The sequence below is a fragment of the Lampris incognitus genome, chromosome 7 (assembly GCF_029633865.1).
Source record: "Lampris incognitus isolate fLamInc1 chromosome 7, fLamInc1.hap2, whole genome shotgun sequence".
Taxonomy (NCBI): Eukaryota; Metazoa; Chordata; class Actinopteri; order Lampriformes; family Lampridae; genus Lampris; species Lampris incognitus.
The window spans coordinates 50,795,239-50,805,995 of record NC_079217.1 but is presented as its reverse complement, the minus strand read 5'-3'; the positions used below and the strand labels follow the sequence as shown (position 1 = coordinate 50,805,995).

Below are 10,757 nucleotides of genomic sequence, written 5' to 3'. Positions count from 1 at the left end.
ATTATTCAATTTTAGCTAAATTTACATTGTGCTTTATTTCTGTCATAAAAGTCTCTTAATTATGAATATCTGAAGAAGTCTTGGTTGTTTAGTGCACATTTTTGTTTCAGCTCCTGGAAACTCATAACATTCCACCCTTTATTACTGTACATAATGCGTTATACCACTTGGAATCCACTGTCCGAACCTCTGGTCAAGAGTGATTCTCTTGATGTTTTCATGTGGATTTCGGTTACTAGGTTTGGTCCTTAAGCTTACTGTGTACTTAAATTAAGACTCAGAGACTTATTTAAAGACTTAAAGACATTCTAAGGGATAATGTTAAATGTACAATCTACCACAATCCACACACAAAAGCGGCCAGCTGGAGATCTTACAACCAAAACCTCAGCAAAAGGCAGGTTGAACATCTTGTGAATATGCAACTCACTCTCTTTTCAGAGCTCTGTGATGTATCAGGCACGTAGCCCCAAGCCCCCACTACTTACAGAAGAAAAGTCTGCTTTTTGGAGGACGTGAGAGAACACAGAAGAACATTTGGCAGAACTCATTTGCAATACCTCTCCTCCTACCTCTTTTTTTCTTCATGTGTGTTTTGTTTTACCTCTCACTTTTCAAATCCTCCTTCCACTCATCCTTACATCGCTTGGCTCCACTCCCTGAGGGTTAACTTACACTCGATCAGCACTTATGGACATGCAATGCACAATATATCAAACGACATGAAGATGTCAAGTTCTGTCTACTAAGACATGATGAAAAGATGCAATCCCAAGGTGGCAACAACTCTGGCCTTCTAAATCAGCTACTCCATCAAACCAGGCCCTTTTATGTGACTTAACAGAATTCTGGATGTTTAAAATACTGATGAAAGCACCAAGTGAGGGTTTCCTTATGTCAGAAAGCACTATTCAACAACGGTTGCTAAGAATGTGTTGGGCAACATAAACATTATCAAAAAACGAACCCTCCATTTCCCTTGATCCATCTCTCGCTCCCTTTGCTTTTTTACATCAAGGATTCCCATCTCCATCACCCCTCCCATGCCTATCTTCCCCGCTGTCTGTCTCCACATGAGACACAGCTGGTACAGCCCAAAGGGATGAATCTAGTCCCTAATTATCACCAGCCAACAGAACATCCTTCACATCGTTCTCTCTCTCTCTCTCTCTCTCTCTCTCTCTCTCTCTCTCTCTCTCTCTCTCTCTCTCTCTCTCTCTCTCTCTCTCTCTCTCTCTCTCTCTCTCTCTCTCTCTCTCTCTCTCTCTCTCTCTCTCTCTCTCTCTCTCTCTCTCTCTCTCTCTCTCTCTCTCTCTCTCTCTCTCTCTCTCTCTCTCTCTCTCTCTCTCTCTCTCTCTCTCTCTCTCTCTCTCTCTCTCTCTCTCTCTCTCTCTCTCTGTCTCTCTCTCTCTCTCTCTCTCTCTCTCTCTCTCTCTCTCTCCCCTACTCACACAACATCCTCCCTCTCTTACAGTCCTAAAGTAGACTGGATTCCCCACAGAGAAGAGAGCATATTCTAACTAATGAGCAGAGTTCAACTTCTTCCTCCACCCCCCCCTCCCTTCCATCCATCCTTCAAATCCCTAGACAGAGGCAGCATGGAGAAACAGAAATAGGGGTTATCAGAAGGGAATAAACTTTTGATAAGAAGTCAGAACACACACACACATGCACACAAGCACACACACGCACGCAAGCACACACACACACACACACACACAAACATAAACAAAACCAACTAAGCAGTGTCTATACAGTAAATGTGCTTGAACATGATTGTCGGTGTGTGTGGATGGTGGGGATGGTAGTGGAGGATGACACACAAATGAGTCGCACCCATGCAAGACAAAAAAGAAGGGGGATGAAATATAGGGGGGAAAAAGCATTTTGAGTTTGTGTATAGCAAGGGATCCTGAGATGCAGTGAAGCCAACTGGAGAAAGTTATCTAGTTTGAGAAGTTGGTGTGGCGAGAGTTGAAAGGAGGATAAATGCAGCCTGGAGGAGATATGAAACCCTGCAGGACTCCTGTCCTGCCTCCCTGAATGCCACTGGTGGTCATATTAAAATAGCACACACACACACACGTGCGTGCGTGAGCACAAAAGAAAACGCACACATGTGCGCGCACACACACACCTGCATGGAGGTGGTGATTTCCTGTAGGGCAGAGTCTGCCTCCTGTTGTTTGGTCTTCAGCAGTGTACTCTGCTCTGCTGCCCGCCTCTTTAATTCATCGACGCATGCCTTTGCCTCGTTCAACTTGGACACGCCAGCCTGAGGACACAAACAGCCAATCATATCAGCCACTGATAAGAAAAAACTATAAAGCATAATCTAAGCAAAATAAATATTTAATTCAACACATGTTGATAACAAGGTGTCTCAAAGCAGATGTGCACCAGAAAAAAAATTGTGCACATATTGTCGCTGTTTGCATGCACATGCTCTCTTGTTGGTCTATGTAATACTATGTGCACAATACTGTACCTGCAGGTGCTGCTGTCTGGTTATGAGCTGGCTCTGCTTGCTGCTATATATTGCTGTATGCACATGCAGAAAGGCCATGTACTGGCTGGGAGTTGCACCATGTTCTCTACATGACTCATGGACCATATGGAACAGACGGCAAATATCCCCATGGCAAGAACCTGTTGACAGAGGAAGTTCAAACAAAACAGAGGGCTCGGTTGGTGGATTACGACTTTGGCCACACACAAATTGTGAATCAGAGGACTTTATATAGCATTTGAAAGCAGGACAATAATCCATGTGGAGGGCAGCTTGACTTTACTTTCATGTCTTAATCCACATGCCACACTGAGCAGCGGTCCCAGATGTCCGTGAAAGTCGGGAAATTGGGAAAATGTAAGTGTGTTAAAAATAACATCAAAATATTCATTTGAAAATCAAACGGTACTCAAGATAAAGATTTTTATTTTTTTTCTAAAAGAATATGAGAGTGTTTGTAGACTCCTACCTGAACTACTTCTCTGTTTGGCTTTCTCCCCTCCATTCCTCTCCCCTTCTCCCTCCCCCTCCATCTTTGCAAGCAGAAGCTCAGGAATCTGGAGTGGTATAGGTTTACTTAAAAGGCGTCTCAAAGTACAGTAAAATATTATTTGTATAATCATCAATAATTAACTATAAATTATAATGTAAAACTGATTCCTCCTTCTTGCCCTATTGCTACCTTCTTCATGCTGCTGTCTGACCATCCATCCATCCACTGGACAGAACACTTGCGGTAGAGGGCTGGGTTGCTCTCGCAGTTGATGGTGAAGCTGGAGTTGGTGCATTCCATGATCAAAACAATGTGGAGATTCTGCTGGATCCCTGAGAAGCATGGCGGGGTAGTGTGTATGAATGTGTATGCGTGCATGCATGTTTGTGTGTGTGTGTGTGTGTGTGTGTGTCATTCCAATCCCCCCAGATTGGAATGAAAACAAGAAAGTGTGAAGAAAGAGGGGAGTGGCAAATGGAAGAAAATGATAAGTAGATAGAGAGAGACAGATGGACCAAAGCAACAGACAGACAGACAGGCAGACACACTAATAGAGAATGATGTTTAGATAATGTTGACAGATGGATGAATGGATGGTAGATGGAAGGATGGATGGAGCAGCAAGTGATGAACTGAAATACACACTGTAGAAGAAGTAATTGTAGAGTGGTCCAGTGAATCCATCCTGAGATGCAGGGTCTTTGAGAGTGGCAAGAAGTGGTTCCAATTCCTCTGGAGAATACAGACCAGGGACCTCACCTGATTACACACACACATACACACACATTAGCATTTTATCTCCCTCAGAGTGAATAGTCCAGGATAATATTCATGTTAGGTGTGAGTGTGTGTGTGTGTGTGTGTGTGTGTGTGTGTGTGTGTGTGTGTGTGTGTGTGTGTGTGTGTGTGTGGCTGCCCACAAGGTGTTGTTATGCGTCTAGTGCAGCAGTCTGTAGTTGGAGGGAAGATGCATGTGTTCTTCCAACCTGCTTGCTACCCCCCTGCCCTTAGCTCGTTGCCACTGGCTAGCTCAGGTGGCGAATAGGGAAGCATTCTAGCATATAAGCCTTCCCTTGCCAGTACATAGCCTCTCCTTCACCAAGACTCCTGCCAGGCCTCCCCGTGGCCAAACATGGTAACTGGGGTCTTGCGGCCCCAGGCTAATTTGGCAGGGGATCTCGGCGCAGCCATGGGCCCCAGAGATATGGTGTGCAGGCCTGCCCTGGTGGACATGCCCTAGCACCTGTCAACCACTGACCCGCTGCCTTGTGGGTGAGTCTGGGAAGACACAAGGCTATGGGCGCTTACCCCCAACAGAAAAGCAAGCTGTGGCAGAATGCTTTGAGGTGGTTTCCGAAAAACTGGATTTCTGGCAGCGTCCTGCAGTTGTGAGGAGGTACCGGTCATCGACGGGTCCCCCTTGCTATCGAAACCAACTCCTCTACAATCAGGTCAGTGACGTTGGGAGAAGCGCACCCCCCATGCCATTTTAAAAATCATCTCTGCGCAGGTATCTTCTGCTACCTGAGTCCCCAACCTCACAAAGTCTGGTGGCGATGGGGTACCGAGTGACGAGAGCAGGTCCGAATGAGCTGGGAGCTCTTAGTTGGTACTCTGCACGCCAGCAGCACAGGTCAACAGTTGTTAGCAGCTGGGATTAAGGTGCAGCTGTTTCCGGCAGACCTCTGTGCGCCTGAGCAGCCCTATTTAGAGACTGCACTGCTCACCCTATTTGGGGAATGGCCTAGAAAAAGTGGCCCAAAAATTGTCCACTCAACACTGTGCCTGGGCAGGAAACCACACCTGCCAAGCCATTCCACTATGGGGTCGAAAAACACACACTATAACACTAAGAACTGTAGCATGGAACATAAGGACACTCCTGGACATCAGCCATGGTACAGACAGACCTCAATGCAGAAGAGCACTTATTGCCAGCGAGCTGAAGTGCTATTGTGTGGCTGTGGCGGCACTCAGTGAGACCAGGCCCTTTGAAGAGGGCTCGCTCAACGAAGTAGGAGAGGGCTATACATTCTATCGGAAAGGATGCCCCCTAGGAGGTCAAAGCATTCATGGAGTTGGTTTTGCAATCAAGAACAGTCTCTTACCCACACTCCAAGAAACACCAGTGGGCATTAGTGAACGGCTGATGACTCTCGGCATACCCCTCGCAAAATGGCAGTACATCACCTGGATAAGTGTCTACGCACTACGCCACCCGGACACCCTTGCTTGGTGATTTTAATGCACGAGTTGAGAAGAATATGCAAAATTGGAATGCAGTGATTGGCACCCATTGCATTGGAAAAGTCAACCCCAATGGCGTAAGATTTCTTAGTCTGTGCTCAGAACATCACCTCACCATCACAAACACTATTTTCCAACAAAAGAATAAATACAAGGCATCCTGGATGCATCCCAGATCCAAACACTGGCACCTGCTTGATTATGCTATCGTGAGGCGGGCTGATCTTAAAGGCGTGCTCCTTACAAGAGATATGTGTGGAGCAGACTGTTAGACAGACCACCGTATGATCCTGACAAAAGTCAGAGTGAATGTCCGACCCTTGAGACGCCAATCTGGGCCACAAAAGAAACCACTCCACTGTGCCAGACTCTCCAACAGCGACACCCGAAACACCTTCCGTCATTCTCTAGCCAACAAGTTAGTTGATGTTGAACAACTGATCAACTCAGAGTCTGGGATGGATGAGAAGTGGACCTCTCTGAGCACCGCTCTCTTTGGCAATGCAGCCCATTCAGTTGGCTTAAAAACCAAGAAACATCAGGGCTGGTTTGATGACAATGCCAGAATGATCTCCACCTTCCTGGACAACACACATAAGGCACACAGAGCTGCCCTCAGCAACCCACTATCCCAACCTCTCAAGAAAAAATGGCAAGACCTCCGCTCTGTGGCCCAAGCAACTCTGCAGAATCTGCAAAATGAGTGGTGGATTTTGAAAGCCAACGAAATCCAGGCTCATGCAGACAGGAACGACATGCATGGCTTCTATGATGCAGTTAAGACCACCTGTGGCCCCAGAAACTGCTCCCTGGCACCTGTTAGGTCTGCTGATGGAAAATCTTATCAAGGACCAGGCCCTGTTAGTGGAGAGGTGGGCCGAGCATTTTAACACCCTGCTCAACCAGCCCACCCCAGTGAACTCAACTATACTGGCAGAACTCCCTGAACAGCCTATCTTGCAAGATCTAGACCTCCCTCCATCTTTCAAAGAAATCCTACATGTAGCCAAGACCCTGAAAAACAACAAAACCTTGCACCTGATAACATTCCAGCTGAAATCCTCAAGGAAGGAGGCTACCTCTGTACGAGGACACTGTATCTCTACATCCTTGAGGTATGGAGTCACGAGTGTGTCCCCCAACAGTGGAAAGACACCAACATTGTGACTATTTATAAAAACAAAGGAGACAAATCCATCTGCTCCAACAGTAGGGGTATTTCACTACTGGTCATTGCTGGAAAGGTCCTAGCCAAGATCATGCTCCGCAGACTATCACTCACAATAGCCGAACGACTCATACCAGAGCCACAATGCAGCTTCCAAAAGGATAGAGGGACAGTTGACATGATTTTTGTCACACGCCAGCTCCAGGACAAATGCTGGGAACAGCACAAGGATTTATACATTGCATTCATAGACCTCTCAGAGACGTTTGATGTAGTTAACCGGGCCCTGCTGTGGCAAGTCCTGAAGAAATTTGGATGTCCACCCAAGTTTCTCACCATCCTTGGACAGTTTCACTCAGGAATGATGGCCCGAGTGGTAGTGGAGAACCACAGTTCTGAGCCCTCTGGTGTGCAGACTGGAGTCAGACAAGGCCGTGTGCTAGCCCCAGTCCTGTTCAATATCTTCTTAGTCTCTGTTACAACACTGTTACGAAGGAGGTTGGAGAAGCAGGCTGGAGTCACCATTGACTTCAGGCTCGATTGTAACCTATTCAATATCAGGTTTCAGGCAACCACCAAGTTGACCTCTGAGAACATCATTGAGCTACAGTATGCCGAGGATTGTGTCCTGGTAGCTCACACACCAGAAGCCCTACAAAACACTCGGTTGGCAGTTGCAACTGCATACAGGAGAATGGGACTGATCATCAACACCCAAAAGACAGAGGTAATCTGTCAGATGAGTGCCAGCCTCCCAAGCTACCCAACAACCTTCACAGCAGAAGGGCAACAGCTGGCCACTGTTTCTGCCTTCAAATATCTGGGAAGCATACTATCTGACACCTGCACAATGGATGAGGAGATCCAGCACTGCCTTAAACAAACCTCAAAATCTTTTGGTCGTCTAAGGAGAAAGGTTTTCCAGAACAGCAACCTCAGTCTCCACACCAAAGTGCTTGTTTACAGAGCAGTGTGCATCTCCACACTACTCTATGGATGTGAGTCATGGACCATCTACAGCCACAATCTCAGAAGCCTGGTGACCTTCCAAGTGAGATGTCTCCAGAGTATTCTCAGCATTACTTGGGCGGATAGAGTGCCACACACAGAGGTGTTGGAACGGGCAGGCAATTGCAGTGTGGAGTGTACCCTAAACCACCATCAGCTTAGGTGGCTTGGGCATGTCATTTGCATGCCCAGTCAATGACTCCCACTTAAAGTCCTCTACGGCCAACTACACCTTGATCAACGCACTGCTGGTGGGCAGAAGAAGCTTTTCAAAGACCAAATGAAGACCACACTGAAAAGATGCCAGATCAACCCCTCTTCCTTGGAGGAACTTGCCTCCTGCCGTACCATCTGGCACTCTCACATCTCACAGGGAGTGAAGTATATGGAAAACCAGTACACACAACACCGTGTAGCAAAGCGTGCAAAGAGGCATGCTTGCAAAGCTACCCCTGCCCCCCCCCGCCCCACTTTTACATGCCCAGTCTGCAACCGCAACTGTGCATCCAGTATTGGACTATTCAGCTACCAAAAAACTCACAAATAGGATAAGATGGTCATCATCGGATACGATGGACAACCGGCAAGCAAGAATGTTAGGTGCGGCATTGCACCATAAATATTTGGTCACTTTTCCATTATGACAAATCATACAATTAGAAGAATACAAACATTGTGTACATACCTGATGATAACAGGCTATTTACCATCTCCAAGAAAGCAGGATGAACAAACTGATAATCTTCAAGCAGCAGAACCACCTGTTGGCCCTCAATGCCTGCCAGCTGCATCACCTACACAAACAAACACACACGCAAGAACAAATTCACACACCCTTCAGAGGTTATACTGCAACATGACTGCTGGGATAGGGTCCAGCATCCCCGCGACCCTGAGAGCAGGATAAGCGGTTTGGATAATGGATGTATGGATGGATATTTCCCTTAAACTTAGCACCAGAATGGCCCAATGCAAAGCAGTTAGCTCCAGGTGCAGACTCTAACATGAAGTTAGCCCCACTGATCAATAAGCATATGGGGCAGAAAAAAAGGAATTGAAGACTCTCTCTCTCACCATTTTGAGGTCATTGTTGAAATGTTTGAGAGAGTAACTGCGGGAGATCTTGGGCGTGTGGAGTGTGTATCCATGCATGTGTGACACGAGACATGTGGCTGTCCGCCGGCCGACTCCACTTCTTCCAGCCAGAAGCAGAGAACCACCAGGTTGGCTCAGGACCCGATCCACCCTGGAGACAAAGTCAAACACCTCCCAGAACAGGAGGAGGTCCAGCTCCTTGTTATCACGACTGTACAGGACCACACCCTGGAGAGTAAGGGAGGCGAATACAAAAAGAGTGGTGAAAATATACACAAGTAGTCTTTCACACAAGCAAATGAACAGAACTAAGACATGCGAATAACCACAAAGTAACATCCAAGCGTAAATTAAAAAGAAAAGTGAAAGGAAAACCCACAGACAAACACCCAGTATATTTTGTACACATCAAACCCTTTTCTGTTACAGTTACTTTTCTGTTCTGTACTGTTCTGCTACTGTTTCTGTTCTATTACAGTCTAAATTAAAAATGTATTCTGACTTTTTTGTTATTGATCTATACATAAATACAATATTAAGGTGGCTTTCACTGTTAATCTATACTTTTCGACATCTTGAATAAAAATCAAAATGGTGGAATACCAAAAAATGTCCTGTCCTTTTGCAGTAACACTAAAATTACATATTTAAATTTGAATGCCATGGAAATGTCAGAATGATGGTGGCTGCAGCCACCCATTTTATCAGGGAGCGCATCAGAAACAGGGAGCACAATATTTGCAAAGAAAGAGGGAGCAAGGAATGAGGCCAAATACAAGTAAAATTTAGGGATAAAAAAAACCTACAGGTACTACAGAACACCAACAGCCATTGATTGGTCTGACACTTTTGAAATAAGATGATATCTGTGATATTCCTCCCGATAGAGCAAGGCTTTGACTCTATCAGCTCTATCCATCTACTGGGAACAGCGGTAGCAGATATTACTGGTGGAAAATGTAAAAACATTTTTTTAAAAAGATGCGTTGAGAATGTTGGTTTTTCCATCGAGACAATGACCCTGAACATATGGCAAAATCAATAAGAATTTGACAATCTCTGGTGACCAATCCATGACCAAGAATTAAATCCCAATGAAAAATCTTTGGAATTCCTTAAAGATAACCATTTACAGATGAATTCCACTGAGTATATTCAAAAAACAGATCAAACAAATACAGATGCAACCAAGATTTAACACTGTGACTGCTGTCAAAAATATTCCAAAAAATTGGGGTGTCAGGGTGGGGTGGCAGTCTATTCTGTTGCCCACCAACACGGGATCGCCAGTTCGAATCCCCATGTTACCTCCGGCTTGGTCGGGCATCCCTACAGACACAATTGACCGTTTCTGAAGGTGGGAAGCCAGATGTCGGTATGTGTCCTAGTCGCTGCACTAGCGCCTCCTCTGGTCAGTCGGGGCATCTGTTCGGGGGGGAAGGGGAACTGGGGGGAATAGTATGATCCTCCCATGCACTACGTCCCCCTGACGAAACTCCTCACTGTCAGGTGAAAAGAAGCGGCTGGCAACTCCACATGTAACGGAGGAGGCTCCGCAGCCCTCCTTGGATCGGCAGAGGGGGTGGAGCAGTGATCGGGGATGGCTCGAACAAGTGGGGTAATTGGCCAAGAAAAATTGGGGGGGGGGGGGGAAGGCGGAAAATCCCAAAAAATAAAACAAAACAAAACAAAACATATATTTCATAAAATTCGTGACTCGGAGGGTTAAGGAATTATTTATATCTAGTTTTTCTACATATCAATCTTTATACATGTACCAAAACCTTACTTTTATGTTTTACTTTATCATTAAAGGGTATTTTACATTGAATGTAATTAAATAATAGTTAAATCAATTTGAATTCAGGTGACAATGCTGCAAAATAAAGAAAAAAAGTCACTTAAATGCTGAATGCTTTCTAAAGGCACTGTTTATGATATGATAAGTACAACAACCAACCTGACTGCATGACCCAGAGTACACAAACACAAACTCAGACAAGCATGAATATGCACAGAGTGGAGGTAGGGAGGACTTGGGCTCCTGTCCTTTTATGTTCCAAGTCAAAAGCGTCCGTTTCAGGTTAAAAGGTAAGTATCATTATCTTAACCTAGCTCTGAAATGTCATATTTCACAACCTATTGCGTTAAACTTGTTAAGTTCCATTGATGCTGTTAAATGGGTCATTCCATCAAAGTTATCATCAATGGTATCAGCTAATCTATTATCAGCAAAA

At 45.5% G+C, this 10,757-nt stretch overlaps 1 protein-coding gene across 1 annotated transcript in view; it reads right to left on the bottom strand.

Annotated features, from left to right (window-relative positions):
• The window catches only part of LOC130115388 (cytoplasmic dynein 2 heavy chain 1), a 360,238-nt gene that overhangs the window by 215,077 nt on the left and 134,404 nt on the right, over positions 1-10,757 (bottom strand). Inside the window, exons 54-60 of the mRNA XM_056283019.1 lie at positions 8,500-8,748; positions 8,111-8,219; positions 3,648-3,761; positions 3,192-3,334; positions 2,979-3,066; positions 2,489-2,649; positions 2,138-2,275 (exon numbers count right to left, since the gene is read on the bottom strand). Of these exons, the coding sequence (XP_056138994.1) occupies positions 2,138-2,275; positions 2,489-2,649; positions 2,979-3,066; positions 3,192-3,334; positions 3,648-3,761; positions 8,111-8,219; positions 8,500-8,748 (1,002 nt within the window). The remainder of the gene's footprint in view (positions 1-2,137; positions 2,276-2,488; positions 2,650-2,978; positions 3,067-3,191; positions 3,335-3,647; positions 3,762-8,110; positions 8,220-8,499; positions 8,749-10,757) is intronic.